Raw genomic sequence first — 20,823 nt, forward strand, 5'->3', positions numbered from 1 at the left:
TTCCCAATAATTGAGGGAGAACAACATAATTTGCCTCAGGCCTCCAATATAGATAAGTTAGACACAGTCTCCAATGTGTTACATGATATATACGTGTACAAAGAGGTTCATCGACTTGGTCTTGGTCTTAAAGCTCTGCAATACATCTCTCAGAAGAGAGGGAGTAATGCAGCTCTGACCAACACCCAAATGCTCAGCAATGTTTTATTTCTCACATAAACATCGTCTTCTCAGAACTTACATCTTGCTGAAAAGAAATAAGACACCTAAAAACAAACTGAAGTGCCAGAAATTCTCTTTGTGGAGATCCAAGCTAACACCCTCTCATGTATTTTCTGTGCTGCCTAGGCTCACTCTTCCTTCAATTAGTGGTTAGTTTTCACACAGTTGTACGGTTATTTTTCCAACAAGGAGCCCTAGAGAGGCATTGTTGCACATGCAGGTGGATTGTAAATACCCTGGTGAGAAGGCTGAGGTTTATTTGTCTCATTTGCACCTCAGACAGCAGAGCCCTCCTTTCAATGCAACACCTAAATCACATAATTGATGGGCAAATAATTGCACAGCTTAAAATGCTTAGGAAGACCCAGGAGAAGTTCCAAGTTGACCTTTTACTTTTCTTAAAAGAACAGTTGGGATCTGTAATGATGTGAGTTTTGAAGGGAGCAAAAGACAGTGCTTGTGGTAACGAGATTTCCAGGCCTGGGGACCTCACAGGGAATTGCAAAGAAGAGAGTAAAGTGAGACAAGAAAAGTTAGGAGAGAATAATTAGTAACCAGAAACACCCTCTTGGAGCTCTTTAAAAAGACAAAATTCTCATAGATGAGAGCTGCATTAACAGCCCATAAAGAATCATCACGTAGGCTGGAACTGGGGCCTGGACCCCAATGTAGGAGTGTGGTCCCAGCTCTGCTGCTCCTCTGCCTATCAGACGCTGACCTGCATTTGCAGACTCCCACACTATCTAGCCATAGCCTACCTCCCCTTATCTCCTCCACAAGTCTCTTTGCACCCCCAGCCCTTCTCTATGTATTGCTTCAGCAAGCTTACCTCCTTATTAGCACTTCAGTAAGCTAATTGCTGTTCTCTGAGAAACTGCATTGTTTTTTCATGTGTTTTCTTGATTTGTTAATTTAAAATATTAGCTCATCCAGTCTGACCCTATCAGCTTCATCTTCCTTTGCTGCTGATGAGAAGCTCATGGCAGTAGGCCTGGAGATTTTCACAGCATGGTGGATCTCATCAGCATAACGAGGAACTGAATAAGCAGGTGGGGTCTAATGGTACTAATTCCTTCTTGTCAAGGGCTCGGGATAGAGCCACAGGGAGAAAAGGTAATTGCCAGCACAGAAAACACTGTCCAGGGTTCTATTTAGGACAAACTTCAACAATAGGTGGCTTCAGATGGCAAGGTGCTTCTAGGGAAAGACTGGAAAAGATCATTTTGGCTATGAAAGGTCTGAGAACTTAAGAGAGAAGATGTGAGACTTAGCTTTACTTTGCTTCTAGTAACCAAATGAAATAAAGTACTTACAGGAATTACTGTGGGAAAGTCTTGTGAAGAAACAGATTTTTGTTGCTGGGTTTGCATATGGTGTACTAAGGACATACACTAACACACTGCATACATTGAGGAGAGCAGTATCTGGTCTGTGTTTCAGAGGAAGTTTTTGTTATTAGCCACCTTTTCAACCCACAGAACAAAACCAGATCGAATTAGGTTACAGCCCAAGGTGCTAGTGCTGAACACTGCCTCTACACCTGTCAAGCAAAGAAAAGACCTGGAGGAGATCCGGAATAGTTTTGCTATTCATTTGCCCCAATCTTTAAATACCATGTTATGGTACCGCCTTTTAAGTCTAATCTAAAACAGATTTAAGTTAGGAAAGCAATGGTTCTTAGAGACAATGAAACTACGTCTGGCAATGAATATCTTCAGCAGGTCAGCTCAAGGCCTGATACACCCATTCCAGGTTTCTCAAAACCTTCTTTTTAGAATTGTTCCTGTTCAGTTTCTAATAGTTTTGTTGTTTTTTTTTTTATCTATCCACTGAGTTAGAAATCCTTACTGGTGTTCAGCAAACATGATTCTTCCATTTGTCCATGATTTTTCCATCTGTCTTCTCTCCTAAGATTTGGATCCAGTGAGTCTTGATTACACACTGCTTCAGCTGTAGTGCCTGGATCTGGATGGTATGGCCCACATGACTCAGATATGCTTCTCTCAATTAAAAACACAAACTAGAATTGCCAAATGTTGACTTTGATGGTGTGTCTATTAATAGTGACTGTTATCTGAACAATGGAAAGAACAGTAAACAGAAGAAAAACAGTATCAAATTAGCTGTTTCTCTGAAAATATGCCCCAACTTAACCATGAAAGATAGTCAGATAACCTACAGAATTATGGCTTTGTGGATGATAAGTTTCCCTTTAATTTTGCACAGGAAACTATGTTTCAGATTAACTTTTCAGAAGGGAAAGCAGAAGTAATTTACTGCTACAAGCACAAAACACCACACAAGTGTGTTTATGCACTTCCATGGGCAAAGTGCCTTCCAGACACTTCGGAACACTCCACTCTCCAAGCATTGTGCAAGCCAAAGGCTGTTTTTGTTGCTTGCTGGAGTATAGCAGCATTTATTATTAAGTTTGTAACAAAATCTCAGGTAATGTAAATATTTAGAAATAGACATGCAGAGGGTTTACACAAACACAGAGCCAAACTCTTACAGGATTTCCCTTGTTGTTATTCAACTTGAATGTTTTAGAGACAGGAAAACCAAAACGTGTCGAGCTGGACTGATTGTTCCCAAAGACTAAATGCCTGTATGTATGGTACTAAATATTCCTTTAGTACCATAAATTCACAGGAAAGATTTAAGAATCAGCATTAGACTCTGTTTCTAAATCCTATTTAGGCAATTCTTAGCAGTGCCTGTTCACAAAACCTTGCACCCTGAGCAAGGATCTGCCTAGTACCAGCCTCTCTATAAAAAACAAAAACAAAACAAAAACAAACAAACAAAAAAAACCCAGCAAAATGCTGAATGGGAGAAATTTCATGTGGGATTAACAGCTGGAGATTTTTCCTTAAATCCAAGCACTAAATTAGTCATCCATTTCTCTCTCTCCCCTTCAAAAATCCTACAGATGGGATATCCTATGTAGAACTCTTGCTTCACACGTTATCCTATGTGTCTTTAATATAAAAGACTCACCACTTCCTGCACTGAGGTCTGTATTGGAAGTCGGGCAATTGGGTCTTCAGGTGTGAAGGTCTTTCATGCAGAAGGGATGGGGATTTGGTGTAATGGGAGTGCAAGGACAGGGGTCAGGCTTTCTGCAGTACCCTGTGGGATATGTACTTTCAATCTAGCATGGTTTTCTGTGGTCATGAAGAAAACCACCTGTGGGCTGAAGAAAACCTAAAGCTCAGCTCAGAGTGAGGAAGAGGCAGCTTGGAAGAGGCAGCTTGACATGGTGAGCCACTGGACTGATACACAAAAGCTCTATTTTGGATGGAAAAGCTTCAGTTCCAGCTCTGGAAACATGCTAGCGTCAGGGTACTGACCAAGTTATAATTGAATCTCTTTGTATTATTGGTCCCTTGGCTTCTCTAAGCTGAAGCAAACTACATTTGATTTCTTTGGCAGCAATCTAGCCTGTGTACTGCCAGCTCTCTGCCCTCAGTGCCTTGTGTAAGCCCAACTGGCCACTTCAGTGACCTCTTGTTCCTTCTATACGTGGAACATATTGCAGTGATTTCATAACTCCTCAAATAAGGTTTCTTTTATTCTCATCTGAACGCCCTGTTAATGCGGTTTTGGGCTGTGTCCCAGCCTCCAAAATTCCTGATACTTTGTATTTTGTATGCACCAGACGGCTTGCTGCTCAAGGCTATGACAGAAGGTGTCTTATTCACACAGTTTCCCCTTTAAAAAAAGAAAAGAAAAAAAGAAAAAAAAAAGGGAAAAAAGCACAGACAGCCTCCTTCTGTATTCTCTGCTGCTCATTAACTCACTTCTATTCTCTTGGTAACTAGCAAAAGCAAAGAGTCCATCTTGCTGTCCAGTTCAGCTTGCCCCGCCCATGTAAATGGACCAATTTCACGACCAGAAAGCTCAGTGTGGGTCATTTCAGCACAAGTTCAAGGGGTTGATGAGACACAGCACTACTGAGATGAGGATCTACCAAGCGGAGCAGGGAACTGGCAAGAGAAAAGCCAGATTTCCTGGAAACTCAATTTGTCAGAAGGCAACCTGTTTGCAGGAGCTCTGAAGAAGGAAGAATCTCCAGACTAAACATTAAAAAAGAAAATTCTTTTCAACTTGACATAATGTGGTCTCTGTCTCTTGTATTTTCTTTAGATGAGGAATTTATTTTGATTCTGAAGCACCTTTGGTTTGAAATTGCAGAGTGCTAAATGTTTCAAAAGTTTTTAATTATCTTTAGATATCAGAATTGAAACAAACTATTCCCATATGCTTCAAATTAAAGATTTCAGTGGAAACCGATCTGAAACCAGAGGTGGAGAGTTTGGCATGCAGTTTTACTTGTTTCTATTTATTACAGGCAGGGAAAAAGAAATTCCTGACAAATCTCACAGGATAGGGAATGAGTTTCCTGCTCGCTTGTGGAGACCAAGTCCTTCAGGCAGATCTGCTGTTACAGCAAATCAGCTCTCGTGAAGGCTTCTTACCATCAACGGACGGAGAGAAAATGCCCCATTCTCAAGGATACACGGGTGACAGAATCACAGATCCATAGGGATTGGAAGGGTCCTCACCAAGGCAGAGTAGAAGGGGAGGATCACCACCCTCAGCCTGCTGGCCATGCTCTTCCCCATGCACCCCAGGATACCATTGGCCTTCTTGGCCCCAAGGGCACACTGCTGGCTTACAGCCAACCTGTTGTCCACCAGGGACATCCAGGTCCTTCTCTGCAGAGCTCCTCTTCTACAGGTCATCCTTTAACCTGTACTTATGCACGAGGTTATTCCTCCCCACGTGTAGGGCTCTACGCTTGCCCATGTTAGAAGCTTATCAGGTTCCTCTCCATTCCATCCAGGTCTCACTGAATGGCAGAACAGCCTTCTGGTGCATCAACCACTCCTCCCAGCTTTGTATAATCACCGAACTTGCTGAGAGTAATTGCTATTCCTTCATCCAGGTCATTGATGAAGATGTTGAACAAGAACCAAAAAACTGAGGTAGATTAGGTCAAAGTGGTAAATACTTTCATTCCTAACTCAGCTTCCTCCTCTTCCTCCACATTAAGTTGGTCCATTGTACATCTCCTGCTTAGTATTAAGAAGAAAAGTTGAGATCCTATGGTGGTGGGAAATGCAAGTGTAGTTATATTAAATTACGTCAGTTGACCCTAAACTTCCCCTGCTTTCTACACTATCACAGTTACTTTTGATTTCTCTATCCCTGCCATTTATTCTTTGAATTTCACCCTCAAAAAGGCCTCTCAAATCCTGAAACAGTCTCTTGTGTCTTCCCTGCCTGCAGATTTTCCTGTTGAAGCATTCCAGACTACATAAAACTGGCTATCTTTTAGAAAGGCCTTGCAGAAGGAAGCTTTAATTGTTCACCCTTCTGTTCTCCCTCATCTTCTTTTCACACCCTTTTTTTTTTGTTTGTTTGTTTGTTTGTTTTTACAACTTGAACTCTGGGTTCTATCATCTCTGCAGCTAGTAAATTATCCAGGAATTCAGCACAAATACATTCAGCAGCATGTGGGTTCCAATCAATTTCTTTGCTGTGCTTTACTGTCTTTCTCCCTCATTAAAAAAAAATAAACAAATGAATAAATCAAGATGTGGAGCCTCATCTCTCTCACTGGTCTTCTCCGGCAATGTGGGAACAATTGGTAGAAACCCTTGTACAGCCAAGACGAAGACCCAAGGAAGAATGAATCGCAGAGGATTTTGGAGCAGTTCAGAGAAGCCTCTGCAAAATGGGCTGTGTTTTTGAGGATTATCTATGTAACATCATGTAGATCCTAGACCCAAGAATCCTTTTAACCACGAGAGAAATTCTCTCATGGAGTGTTGTCACCAGTCAGTAGTGGGGGTAATTGTGAACTTCTCAAGGGGTTTGCTATTGAATAAACATTATTCCCTCCTGGGTGGTGAGAAATTGATCAATGTTTCCCTGCGCAGATGGAGGTGCTGGTGGAAGAGCAATGGGAAGGGATGGGAAGGGATGTTCATGTGCAGCTCGAGGGAGGACATTGCAGAGGCTTCAGATGCAAGCTCTTCCCAAGGCATCCTATTAGGAAGTATTAGATAAGATATGATATACGATAGAAAAGTAATAATACAAGAAGATATTGCTCTTTGCTCCCTGATCGTCATTTGACTACATTGATCTTGCATTCCCACTTGTAAAACATCCCAGCTTCAAGGAAAAGAACTCAAGAAACTCTATGACCTTGTGGTTAGGACAGTCTCATGGTGTGAAGGAAAGGAGGGTTTGATGCTCCTTGGCCTCATGTAGAGCCTCCCACTTCCTGGATGCATACATGCCAGCAGCAGCCGCTACCAAAAGTAAAAGAAGGCAGCAGCTGTCCTGATCGTGATAGAACAAGAGGTAATGGCTTTAAGTTGCAACAGGGGAGCTTCAGATTGGATACTAGGAAAAATTTATTTTCAGAAATAACGCTAATATATTGGAACAGGCTGCCTAGGGAGATGGTGGAGTCAGCATCCCTAGAGAATTTCAAGAAAAGGATGGATGTGCACTTGGCGACGTGGTTTAGAGAGGTCACAGGCATGGGTTGGTGGTTGAACTAGATGATCTTAGTGGTCTTTCCAACCTTAATGATTCTACGCTTTGGAGCTGTCTCTGAGAGGCCTTGTGTGGCAGTGATGGGTTGTGTGATTTAAGCCATGGAGCACCAGGTGGGAGATTACCACTTGGGTTTACCAGAAAATGGTCTTCTGACCATATGGTATGACTAAAGATAAATATCTAGGGAAATTTCAGGCTATGATGATACAAATTTTACCATTATTGCTGTTCATAGGTCTGCATACCAGAAACTCCCTGCTTGATGACCCAGGGAAGGGAGGCAGTAGAAGAGGCTGGAAGCCTTGAAGCAGAGGCACCGAGAAATTGAGAAACCTGCTTAAATTGCAGGAACGACAAATAGATTTTGCACTCACTCCTTCTGTGTTTTGGTACTGCAATCCCTATTATTCCTGCATCTATATGTTAGAAAAGCGAGTTCTGGTGAAAAGGGGCACAATGATCTCTTCAGAAGAGTCCCAGCTGCTTTCCCTGTTCAGTGTCACTCATAGTGCTGGACCTGGGGAGCCAGTGCTCATGCATGTAAAATCACTCTTTTTAATTTTCTGTTTCTGTAACATGACCTATTGCTACACTACATCTTCATGAGGCAGAACTGTCTGGAGAACATCTGTTGCAGTCACAGCTGTTCGGGTACTTCCTCCATCTGATGTTTCAGCCCTGATATGTGCAAATCACTGGCAGCATTACAACCCCCAGTTCCTCCTACAAATCCCATTTTCTCTGTTCTCACAGGGAGGGGTGGGGTAAGATACTTTCTATGGTTAAATATGGGCTAGATGCTTTATTCTCACCAAATCAACACCAGTGGGGTTATTGTGCACTGACTCATAGCAGACAGAGAGTAAAAATCATCCCAGTGTTTATTCCTTTTGGAGCCTATATAATTAAAGCTGCCCACCTGCTCCTGAATTTTGCTGTCATTTTTTGATGCTACAGGCAATGCGATACTCAGTTATTATCATAAACTATGTTGAGCTCTACCCACTATGGGGTTTATGACAAGAATCCCTGAAAAAACTAATCCTCTGTGCTCAAGTATATCTCCTTGTTATAATGCTTATGATTCTTGGCTTGAAATGATGGCAGATGATGGGCCGTGAAAGATTTCCAAATAAGGGTTGTGGTCACTAACTCTTGCCTTCATTTGCTTACATTAAATGAAGTCATTTTCAGCACTGCCATTGTTCCTGTGCTGGGATGTAGGACTGAGAGATGCAACCAACTGTCCCAGGATACTTGGGGCCATCTCCTCTTCAGAACCATCCAATTCTGCATGTATCTGCTGAGGTTTCCATTGAATTAAGATTGAGGTTGCTGGGGTGTTAGCTAAGCAGCAACCAAGACTAAAGCTGCTGCATTTAAAAAAATCTGGTCTCTGAACTCCAAATGCTGTTTATATTCCAAATATTTACAATATTATAAATACAGTCATGGGACAGCTAAATAGTCAATAGTCTTGGAAACAATAAAAACAGATTTCCATATAATCCAGCACACAAATATGAAAGCAATGATCATAATAACTCACTCAGACTTTGTAGTTGAAAACAGCAATAATGTGTTTTCTCTCTGTATATGTTCTGTGTCAGTTTCTGGAATATTAAAAATTATCAAGAATAAATATAATAAAAATTTAGAAACAGTACAAACACTGCGGATTTTGGAAACTGAATATTTTGGTAGACTATTTTTTAAATTCTGAATGATGAAACATCCAAAATTTAACACCACACAATTACAAAAATTCCACATCTGATACAGTTTTCCCTGTACTGGTGCCTCCCACTACAATCTCAACAATGACAAACCATCAAGATTAACAATCCAAACATGTTTCCTAGACAGTCTGGTCATCCATAATTGTTGGAAGCAGCCACTTCTCCTCATTGCCAAAGTATTATCTATCATTTGTTGCCTGATACTCCTGGAGGGACTTATTTTTATTAAACAATTTCAATCAGCTTTGTAAAGTTTCCATTTAATGCTATTTGAAATGTGGATTATTTGTCATGACTTTTTTTTTTTTTTTATCCAGTTTTATGAAAAATGACACATGGTCCTTCATAGAAGCTTTTGACTGCTGGAGGTGCATGAGTTGGCAACACACACAGCTTTCCACAGCAGCTATAGGACAAAGGATCAATGTTAGTGCATCTTGTACAGGTCCTTCTTAATGGTGCAAAATTTCTTTTTATATTTCTTTTGCACATGTTTACTCCAAAAATAGAAAAATCAAAAAATAATCATCTTTCAGTGCTGATAACAACAGTTGTCAAAAAGCTGCTTTGTAAGATAAATGAATTCTTTTCCTGAAAAAATTCAGTGTAAGATTCTCAGTGACTTTTAGGAGGCTGAGTTCAATCCAAACCACTCTCGTGTCCTCACACAGTAGCTGGGGAACTAGTTCTGTTTCTGTCCATGGCTTTTAGATCATGTTTTGGGAGGAATAAGGATAAATCACAACCCTGAACAGAATAACAGATAAGTTGTGACTTCAGTTGAGTGAGAAAGCCAGCTCAGCACCAGGTTACAGCCACTCTAGTATAGAATCATAGAATCATAGAAGGGAAGGGACCCATAAAGGCCATCTAGTCCAACTCCCCTGCAAAGAACAGGGATGCCTACAGCTCCATCAGGTGCTCAGAGCCTTGTCCAGATTTACCTTGAGTGTCTCCAGGGTTGGGACTTCTACCACTTCTCTGGGCAATGATAATTCACCTACATGAGGTAAATCATCATATCCTCTAAACCTATTAAACAAACAGGGTTTCCTTGGTGGTAGGTGCCATTATGACCTTGTTTTACCCATTTAATTTTCTGACTTCCATTTGGTATGTGCCTGTTCTGGCAAAAGTGGCCAACCAGCCTAAATGCTGCAGGGAATATTTCTTTAAATACTCACCACAGAGCAGTGTTTGCACAGAGGCCCCTGCAGCACTGTCAAGGAACCAAAAGCAAGTGCAAACAGAGCTGTGCTGACTTTATGGCCCCTTACAAATCTTTTCTGGCATATGGGAGTATTAGGTCTTCACACACCAAAATGAGAGAGAAGTGTTTTATCACTATCGGGTCAGACCTGTCCCCACATGCAGCCTCTATTGTGCACGTACATTTGAAAAAGGTTTTCAGATAAACATCAAAATGCATCTCCTCTGGTGTCAAGCAGGAAAGCTTTGCTCTTTCTGAACCATGACAGAGGGCACCTGACATTCCCTGACAGCATGGGCGCAGGGCAGGTGGCAGCAGATGGAGCAGTGCAGTGAAAACTGGGACTTGTACCAGCAGGCAGCCTCTCACAGCCTCCCTGTGGCTTCTTTCCCCTCCTCCCCATTAATGGGCAGAAGGTATTCAGGAAGACACCAATGTTCCGGGCTCAGAGACTGAGCAGCATAAGGAAAGGCAGAATAATTTACTTAACTCTCTACCAGATTTGGGTAAATTTAATATATATGGACATTTTACTAAAGTGCTATGCATTTCTGTAGTTTTCCAACTCTCTATTTTGTGCCCAAACCCAGATTCATCCTTTTGTTTTGTGGTACCTGGATGACAAATCTAGCTTTGCTCATTGGCTTCAATGGTCCTTTGCTCCACCCAAAAACTAAACCATCTGCAGGAAGGGCCAATTCATGATTACTCTGGCAGTAACTTTGCTATCTGTTTCATTAGGATGAATTCAAGCTTAAAAACACATTTACTTCTCTTTCAGATTCAGACAATGCAAGAACGTGCTTCAAATTAAAGATGCTCTTCAGTGAAATGTTCCATATTAATTGCCTGTTATATGGGAATTGAGTGCATTGGTTTGTTCTGGGTATGGAGGCAGGGGAAGGTGCTAGCACCCAACACCAAATCCTCGTTATTTCTGGGCTCCAATCTGTTTGGACCAGCCAAAGCAACGGTTTCCCTTTATCCTAGAAACCTCTGTGACATATTCTCTCTGTCCATTTTATTTTATTTGTCCCTTCTTACCTTTCATAGAACCATAGAATCATTAAGGCTGGAAAAGATCACCAAGATCATCAAGTCCAACCACTGACCCATCCCTGCCATGCTCACTAACCCATGTCCCTCTGTGCCATATCTACACAGTTCTTGAATACCTTTAGGGACAGAGACTCCACCATTTCCCTGGGCAGCCTGTGCCAGTGCTGAGAAGAAATTTTTCTTAACATTCCTGATTCACGTCTTCTCTTTTCACATTCACATCTTGTCTTAAGCAGCACTAGTAAAAACATTAAAATTGAAATAACACAGCCTTAAATACTTACCCAGTACAATTTAGGATCTCAGCTCCCACTGCTTTCAGGATCCAGGCCCCCATCCTTATCTCTCTGGTTAAATTATTAGCTTTAAAATCCTTTATGGTCTTCATTATAAAGCGAGGGAAAATGTGGCTGCAAGATTCATGAATATTTATTTTTTCAACAGTGAAGGAGCAAGTTTACCTAACAGCTTTGCTAACTGATTGTCTGCAGAACAAGGAAGTTATGGCCATGTTAACGCAAGCAGTAGTAGTTTATTGTTTTAGTAGACACTTCTTTTTCCTTCCCTTTGAATAAACACACGGCAGGGTCTGGGAGGACGTGTGCCAAGAGCATTATTGAGCGCAGCAACAGCCCAACAAAGCACGGCAAAAGCACAATCCTAATCATAACAGAGAGAGCAAGTATTGTTACAAATGTTCCCTTTAGTATGGAAATGAGCCAGGGGTAATAAAAACACCATAAAAATGTCAAAATGACTGATCACCATGAAGCAGTGGCCTTTTTATAACCAAAACTTGTAATGAACTTTAAAAAATTCCTGTGTTAAAAGAAACGCCATTTTTAGTTAACTTTCTTGTTTGACTTATTCTCACTTTGCTGGGCAGTTAAATGACTGCAAAAGAGATTGACTTCAGAAGGGCATCAGTAAGATCTGATTGACATTAAATGGCAATCAGGCATGATGGTGGACTCTGGATGGGAACAAACTGTTAATCAGGGCATTAACATTAGCACTGCTACCGCCTCTTTATGAGAATATGGGGCATATTTAGGTACTAATTGTTTGAACAGCAGCAATAAAACATAATGTTTAATGACATACAAATGAAGAGCTGTGTAACTCATGTAATTCCATCAGAAAATGCTTAGGAACAGCAACTTGACTCCTTAATTACTCAGATCAAAGAAAAAAGGCATTTTGAAGTCTGCTCTAAAGTGTTATTTATTACTCCTCTCACCAAAGCATAGATCAACTCAGATGGAAATCGCACTGCAGACTGGATTTGGTTAGTGAAAATGGGAAAATAAAAGAATATTCATTGCTTTGCTGATGCCCATATATACTGCAGGATATATTAAATCCTAATTACAACAGACTGGCAAAAGGGGAAAGAGAAAAGGAAGAAGTGCAAAAGCTGAAATACTAACAAATAGAGGTCATTGCACCATGAATTATTCAGAGGGATCAGAAAATGGTGAACAGACACAAAGATGCCTGCGCTAAACATGAAAGGTAGAATGGGCACTCTCTGAAAGGTAGAATAGGAACTCTCTTTCCTCCAGACTCCACTCTATATGAAAACAGTATGTATGTGCTACTTAATAGTCAACGCAATACTAATATTTTGATTCTGTTTTCTTTTTCAACTTCAATAATGCATTTTTTTTCATCCGTTTAGCATTTGTAGCAAAGTTTTAAAACATAGAAATCTTAATTCAAAAACACTTTGCTGGTAAGATAAGGTCAAGATCAAGTCTGAAATACCTATAGAATCCTAACCAGTAGCATTTTCTGTCAAGTCCCCATTGTGGAACCAACCTGGCCTGGATCCCATTTGGATTGCAGACCCTGGCCCTCGTCAGGCTGACATCTTCCTGCCTTATTTTTTCCCTCTGAAATTTTTGCTGAGCTCCATTGGTGAAACCTACCCCATAAAGCTGAGTGTTTTTGTAGCCATGCCCCTTGAACCCTCACTATATGGATGCATGAGCAGAGGGATGCAGACAGGTGACCACCACCAATGGGACCAGGTGTGTGCAGTTGACCTGCATCGTTCGCTTTGGCCAAGCTCTACAACCCAATTAGTGAGTCCATGTGTTCAAATGAGAGCCAGGACAGACTTGTGTCCACACCAACATGAATTCTGAGAAGGATTCTGCCCTCTTCCAGGCATGGAAAAAAAAAAAGGATTGTAGAGACTTTCACCAGTAATAAGTCTGAGCAACTCAGTAGGCCATTAACCACATGTGTTTACACTCAAATTCACGTGTAAATCCACCCTGACACCAACTGCAGCAAACCCAGCAAGATTTGCCAAAACACTGAGTGTAAAGGAGTGGGATGTGTGTATTCACAGGATTATGCTGCTGTTTACACAAGGGGTTATTTGCAGATGCTGAAAATGTCAATGCACAACTCCATTTTATATAAATAACACCATTACTTTAGTAATAAGGCATAAAAAATGCTGAGCTGACATACTTACAGCCTGGAAGGAAGTAGGGCTGCAAGCAGCAGAGCTGAGTGTGCAGCCCATGTGCCAAATGTTGATGCCTGTTCTTCACATCTGTGGTTATCTGCAACCATCCTGGGGCACCGAGCTGTGCTTGTATCCTCAGCTGCATGTCTTTGTGGCCAGAAGGGATCTCTGGATGAGGCCCTATGGCCTTTCTTTATAACAGCATTCACAATACCACGTGTCTGAACACAGTACCCATAATAGCACCCATCCTTCATGTGACACTTGTGAGAGATGCAGGCTCTATCCCTTCCTTCGTTAGCCCACATAGGCAGAGGTGATACCTACATAGCAAAGCCATGAAAAATTCCCCAGTAACCTTTGACCATCTCCCTGTTCTTGTCCGCTGCTACATGTCCTGCAGGGCTTTATTCCTTTACTTTAAAAGTGAAGAATTTCAGACAGCCACAGAAATGGAGTCGACATAGAAATATTTCTTCTTCCTCGCCCTACTTGTGCCACTTCTTCACAGGGCTGCTTGTGCCCAAGCTCCAGTGCAGCTGAACTGATTTTAAAATCATAGAACCATAGAATATCCCGAGTTGGAAGGGACCTACAAGGATCATTGAGTCCAACTCCTGGATCCACACAGCACCATCCAAAATCCAAACCTACATCTGAGAACAGTGTTCCAAACTCCTTGAACTCCAGCAACTCAGGGCTGTGCCCACTGTCCTGGTCAGCCTGTTCCATGCTCACCACCCTTGGTGCAGACCCTTTCCCTAATCCCCAGCTGCCCCTCCCCTGACAGCTCCACGCTGTTTCTTCTGGCTCTGTCACTGTCACAGAGAGCAGAGCTCAGCGCTGTCCCTCTGCTCCCTATGAGAAGCTGTAGCTGCCATGAGGCCTCCCCTCAGCCTGCTCTGCTCTGGGTCCCGGACCTCAGCTGCCCCTCTAACATCTCCCTCTCCAGTCTCATCACTGTTTTTGTAGCCACAATTGGATGTTTGCTGCTGTGAGGCACCCAGACTTTCACCCACACATTCACCCCAAAGGGCTGGAGCAGCTGGGTCTCATCCTAAACCCCCTGCTGTTCTCTGGACACTGTAATGTTGCTATTGACAACTGCAACCCCAAGATTTCATCTTGCTACATTTAGTTTGGCTTGTGGTGCATCCATGTCATTTGTCATGGAGGTGAAGCAATCAAAAATAGACTTCACAGAATCATAAAACTGTTAGATTTGGAAGGGACACTTAAAGGCCATCTAGTTCAACCCCCCTGCAGTGAACTGGGACACCTACAGCTCCATCAGGTTCTCAGATCCCATTCAGTCTGACCTTGAGTGCCTCCAAGGATGGCACATCCACCATCTCTCTGGACAACCTGTGCAAGCGCCTCACTGCCACTACTGTAAAAAAACTGATTCCTCATATCCAATAAGTCTCTCCTCTTAGTTTGAAAGCATTTCCCCTTGTCCTCCCACAACATATCTTGGTAAAGATTCTGTCTCCTTCTTTCTGATAGACCCTTTAGATACTGGCAGTCCACTGTCAGGTCTTCCCGGAGCCTTTTCTTCTCCAGCTGAACAACCCCATCTCTCTCATCCTATCGTTGCAGGGGAGGTGTTCCATTCCTTGGATCATTTTTGTGGCCCTCCCCTGGATATGCTCCAACAGATCCATGTCTCTCCTTAGCCTATTTATTCACTAAGTAATTAGAAGACTTTTCCAAACCACCCCAAAAAGTCTGCCCTGGATTCACAACATACACAGTTAATTAAGCAGGCTGAGTCATGGTGCAGAGATAATTTTTCAATACTGTGTGCTTCATCATTCCAGCAGGTATTTCTCATGTATATTCACACACATCCCACCACCCTTTCCCTCAAAACAACCTAAGAGAATCATTCTTTTCTCCTTTCTAGCTTTTATTGCACAGCCAGATGCACACAGTGCCATCCCATCTCTTTTTGATGTCCTCAGTTATTGTGTTTGCTACTGTTTGAAAATCACACAACACTTTTTATTTGTAAATGTCTGATAAAGGTTTTCAGTTTAAAAGGGCTGACAGTACAAGAATTGTCCATACAAAGCTTAAAAATGCCACACACAAACCGACATGTAAGGCCATGTTTGATCTGTAATGCAAATAAATTAAACAAAGATGGAGAGCTTTAAGCCTGATGTTCTTTTGATCTTTGAAGCCTGATGGCTTTTAAAGTACAACTATTTTCTGTATCACAGCCCAGCACTTACATCCGTATGCCCATATATATACGTATCCTTATGTATAAAACAAAAAAAAAAACTTCTGTGTTCCAAATAAGGTCAGTAGTTAATAGCAAGACTATGATTTTCTTTAAATGCCCTATATGTGCGAGCAGAGATGAGTCCAAATCTTGTCTCATTGGCGAAAACAAAACATTCTGGCATGAGCAGGGCCTGGCAGAATTTATTTAGGCTAAAGAAGAATTTGCAATGCAAGCAAGGCACAGTTGAGCCCTAAAAAAGAAATGGCATGCAGTAGGTGGTAGGCATGGGACACAGTGACTCTGAAGAGTGCTTATAGGTTCCTATGGAGGAAAAATAACTCCTCAAAACATCAAATCCACTCAGGCCCAGCAAGTCAGTGCAAGACCCAGACAAGATATAAAATAAATGTGCAAATCAAAGTGTTTGCACTATCTCTCACCAGAGCTAGAACTTCAACAGGTAGGAGGAAGCTCTTTCCACTTGAGCCACCTGGCGCTATCATTGCATCATCTTGGAAGCATCACGGAAGGATCTCACCCTGGATCATAGCAGGTAGAGGGCCGCAGTTGAGAGCAAAGTGCTCAGCAGGAAGACTATACCCTATGGGAAATGCAGGGGTCGGTGACATAGCTGCTATTAGAAAAAGTGTTGTAAGGCCATCACTTAGGATTTGCATAGGGCTGAACCAAATGAAACTGGCTGTGCACCTCCTCTAAAGCGGGTATCAGCATGAGCTAGGTGACATCTTGCTGTAGCACCAACGCAGATAGCTGGGAAGGTTGGCAAGCTTACAGGTACAGCTACTGTGCCTTGAAAGCTGCTGAGATGTTCTCAGTACCTATCACAGTGCAAAAAGTAGGTTCACATAGGCATGAGTTGTAAGACATAGCTCTTGGTATCAGCCACATGCTGTCTTCTTAAAAAATTAGTGATGCATGTAGTGTATAAAGGCATTTTGGCTTCTTCCATGAAGTGACTCAATAAACTGTAGCCATTGAGAGCACTGCCATATCCAGAGTCCTCCTCAGTGCTCGTATTTAAGTCTTCCTGAAGCTGAGAGAATGTATGCAGAGATAACCATGAAACGAATTTAGCTTTTATGAATTTCATAAAATGGCGCTAACAAAGTTTTAATGAACTATCCCACTTAAAAAAATGTAAAATATTGGTAATAATAATAAAATAGCAGTAGCTTGCCTTGTTATAACCTCTAGAGAAAAACCATTGTGTTAAGAGAGTCATTGACTTGGGTGGCCAAGGCAAAAAGGGGGCATTTTGGGGTGGCATGTGTGGATAAGGGAGTGTTTGTGCTTTGCTGAATGAGGACACCATCTCACAATGATCCAGCTGAGCAAACGGGGAGCTGTTTGGTTTGCATCTGAGGATGCAACAAGTCAGCAGAAAAATAACTGCAAATCAATGCAGAGCAAATAGTTTTGGAAACACTCAGAGGAAAACAAAAGCCTGAAGCACTCTTTTGTTTCAGCTTAAATGAAGTGTTTCACCCTAAGTCGGAGCAGCTGAGGCTGAAGATCTCTTTTGCAGAGCAGGCTTGAGAAAGAAGTAGTTTCAAACCTGAAAATTGGCACATCTCTTTTTTTTTTCCCCTGCAACAAGCTTTGAGTGGCACTCGAGCAAGCAGCAAACAACTGCTCCATCACTGAAGCATCATGGAAAGGTCTCACCTCGTCATGTGTTTTCTCCTCCTGAGCACCCTGAGGCTGAAGCTCATTTTACAGACTCACAAATTTTTATGTTTTGATTTATGAAACATTCTTTTTAAAAGAAAAACACCTGCAGGCTTGTGGTTTGCAACCTTTTATCCCACTTCCCTTCACCCTCCCCCCCAAAAATACACACAAAAAAAAGCATTAACGAAACAGATTTCCCTGTGAGCAGAGCTCTTTGCTCCTGTTGGTGTCAAGCGGTCCGTGGGAAATGACCCAGTCACTGCAGATCCTCACAATCATAGAGTCATGGAATCCTTAAGGTTAGAAAAGATCTCTAAGAACATCAAGTCCAACCACCAACCCATCCCCACCATGCCCACCAACCCATGTCCCTCAGTGCCACATTTCCATCTTTCTTGAACAGCTCCAGGGATAATGACTCCACCACCTCCCTGGACAGACCGTTCCAATGCATCACAACTCTTTTTTGTGAGGAAATTTTTTCTAATATCCAACCTGAAAAATCAGAATATAGATGATGGAAAAGGTAATTTTCTAATGTAAATGGTGGCACTAGCAGAACCTGAGATGATATGAGGATATTATGTGTGAGAAGACATACAGAGAAGTGCAGCTGGTTACTGTTTTTACATTGAGCATATTCTGAACGTGGTATCTATAGAACCTGGAAAAAAAAAAAATCTTTATTTTCTTTGATCAAAAATATGCATAGAAATGCCAGTTTTGAGGAAAATATCATACATTTTTTTTCTTGTTTAACAAAATAAATTAAATATACATGACTTCTGTTTAAACTCTATATAGAATTACAAAGGTTTTGTATTTGCATTTGGATTAATTTCCAGTCCATACAGGTATTTAATATGGCCCTTAATTAATCTCTTTTATTTCTGTTTTCACCATTGTTCAAACTGAAATGAAAGTGTATCATTTCCAAAATGCTATTTGTGGGGAGGGGACAACCACACACAACCTTGGTGAATATTTCTCAAATGCAATTTTTCCTACAACATTATTATTTCATTTTCTTTTTCTGTTTCTCCTTATGTTCTCATGTATCTTGCATTGATGTACAGAATCCAGTAGCTTGTCACCGTAAGCCATCAGAGAAGGGCAGCGTGTTTTGCTTTCTTCACCATCAGCAGTTCAATTATTATTATTATTAATTATTATTATTTCTTAAATATAAATATAAAGGTGTTCTGTACAACGTTCCTCTTTCCTTCCTTCCTTTTTCATGGCAGTGGCACTGAGTCCTGGGACTAGGGCAGTGACATTAGCTCTGTAGAATCCTCCATGGGGGAAGTCAATGCCTTTAACTTGAAGAAATTGAAACAAGCATCTTGGTTAGCATTATAGACAAGACGACTGTGCTTGAGAAACATTCCACATTTCACTTTGGGAACAGAAATTCATTTTTTTTCCCCTTGTGTTATTAGGAAGAGGTGAGTTGGTCATTTCTCCTTGTGCTTTGGAACTAAATCTTTACAGCTTGAGTCATTCTAAGGGAAAAGGTTCTCCCACATAAATGGGACAGGTCTGGGGTCTTCCCACCAAAACACATGATATGCAGCAAGCACAAGAACAGGGGTGCCTGCCCTAGAAAAGCACCATGTCACCTTTTCTTGCTCCTTTTAGCAACAGAAGGAGGCGGTGGTTTATATCCCTACATCCTGTCTCACTTGCCACCACCTTACTTAAAAAATCCAGGAAGGCTCCACTGGTGGAGACAGCTGCCTAGCTGCTGGGATTTGGAGTTCCTTCATTATTCCTTGGCTACATCCTGATTGCAATAATTAAAAAAAAAAATCTCTTTTCTCTGTCTTTCTCTATTATATATATATTTATATAGATAGATATAGATATATACACATATATATATACACACATACACACGCATATACAATTATATATATATGTATATATATATTTAAAATCATATATATAATCTTTTCTGTCTGCTTTGCCTATTGCTGGCAGTGCGAGCTGACTTTGAGCAGTCTCTTCTGAGGTACCAGGAGGAAAAGCCCACACGAGCTTCTGTACATGGCCGCCCTCTTAGCACTGGTACTGAATGTGCTGGTGCTGGTGGACTTTGCCTTCCACATGTGAGTGGGTGTGGGTATGGATGTCCGTGTAAATCTTTGGGTACATTTTGGATGCCATGGCTGGAGCGAGCGCAGGCCCTTGGGACAGTAAATGCTGCTGCTGAGCGACGTATTCCTCATAGTTTATGGAGGAGATGCAGTCTTTGTCTGGGACCTGGGAAACACAGATCCTGTCCCGGGGCTGCGGCCGGTGCACAGGGGCAGCAGCTGGTGGGGAGCAAGGTTTCTTCTTAGTCTGGCAAAGCCACAGGAGGATTGTCCCAAAGATGAAGACCGCTCCAGCTGGGATGCCGATGATCACAGGCCAGGGAAGGCTGCTGGCTGAGGAGGGGGGCACAGGTGCACTCGGAGGCTTGGGATCTGGATGGACATCGTGGCAGGGAAGAGACAGAAAGAGTTAATTAAAAGCAGGCAAGGTAAATTTGAAACAGATGTCACACTTGAGCTGGCTTTTGTACAGGCTGTATGGCAACCCTGCCAGACCAAGTAACAAGGGAGAAATCAAGCCAGCACATTGTGCTTGGTAACTGCTGTGCTTTTCAGTGCTCCTGGAAGGACAAGCAACTAATTTTCTTTGGTGTAAGGGGAGGTCTTTGGGGATTTTTTAACTTATCCAAGCCTTAATGGATGGACATGTACTAGAGCCAGCCCAAGAGTCTCCTAACACCTTCACTCTGTGATGGCATGGTCTTCTCTGTCTGGATGGAAGCACACAACACATGGCATGCCAGTACTATCTCCATGTCAGCAGCACAATTGGATCACACTGAGCCACAACATGCTGTATGTTTGCCTTTACTGAGCGTATTTCTGTCTGAACAGCTTTTGACATACTTTAGTGATACTGGAGCTACTAAACTACGCTCTGCCAGGGCAGGAAGCAAGAATTTGGTGTTCTGGAGGGGTTGTCTTGGGTTTCTTGTGTAGCTGAGAGAAAGGTAAAAAATCACAGGTGAGCTGATGTCTTCTCCTTGGTGCCCAAGCAATGGGGAACTAACATTTCACTTGCCCAACTCTTGATGCCAAATAGCCTCCTTCTCTACTAATTTCTTTGGAGCTACTATTGGCTTTCCATGGGCAGCAAACTCATTTAAGAAAGGCAGTAATGCAATAAGAAAGGCTCCAGACAGCATCTTTCACAGCTGCCGTCCCCCTCACCTCTGTGCTGTTGGCAGCCTGCACCTTCCTGAGCAGTCACTCTGGTTTCACAGCCTGATCTCTTGATTTACAGACTCCAAAGGAATACTGGGATAGGACCCCAGCTATCAGAGTCCCTTTCTAGATAGCTACCAGCTGTTGTTTTCAAAAGCCCTCAGAAAGTTTTCAAAAATACCAAGGTGCAGAGTTCAGCCTGCAGGGTGACATTCAGAAACTTAGAAAACCGCAGGCTATCCAAACAGCCCAGAATGTTATTTTCAAACATATATCACTTAACTTTCAAGCCAAACTTCTTTAAAATACTCATGTCTTTTTCTCTCCTTGACAAATAATCCTATGGC

At 42.0% G+C, this 20,823-nt stretch overlaps 1 protein-coding gene and 1 long non-coding RNA gene across 2 annotated transcripts in view; both read right to left on the bottom strand.

Moving 5' to 3' along the window:
• LOC146544538 (uncharacterized) overlaps nucleotides 1–11,332 on the bottom strand; it is a 53,440-nt gene extending 42,108 nt beyond the window's left edge. The window contains exon 1 of the long non-coding RNA XR_014882794.1: nucleotides 11,094–11,332. This is a non-coding gene — a long non-coding RNA (uncharacterized LOC146544538). The remainder of the gene's footprint in view (nucleotides 1–11,093) is intronic.
• A 3,941-nt stretch (nucleotides 11,333–15,273) lies between these two features.
• Nucleotides 15,274–20,823, bottom strand: part of FGFRL1 (fibroblast growth factor receptor like 1) — a 166,524-nt gene continuing 160,974 nt past the window's right edge. The window contains exon 7 of the mRNA XM_085223657.1: nucleotides 15,274–19,684. Coding sequence (XP_085079783.1) covers nucleotides 19,275–19,684 — 410 coding nt within the window. The 3' untranslated portion in view covers nucleotides 15,274–19,274. The remainder of the gene's footprint in view (nucleotides 19,685–20,823) is intronic.

This window comes from Meleagris gallopavo, chromosome 4 (assembly GCF_905368555.1).
Source record: "Meleagris gallopavo chromosome 4, MGAL_WU_HG_1.1, whole genome shotgun sequence".
NCBI lineage: Eukaryota > Metazoa > Chordata > Aves > Galliformes > Phasianidae > Meleagris > Meleagris gallopavo.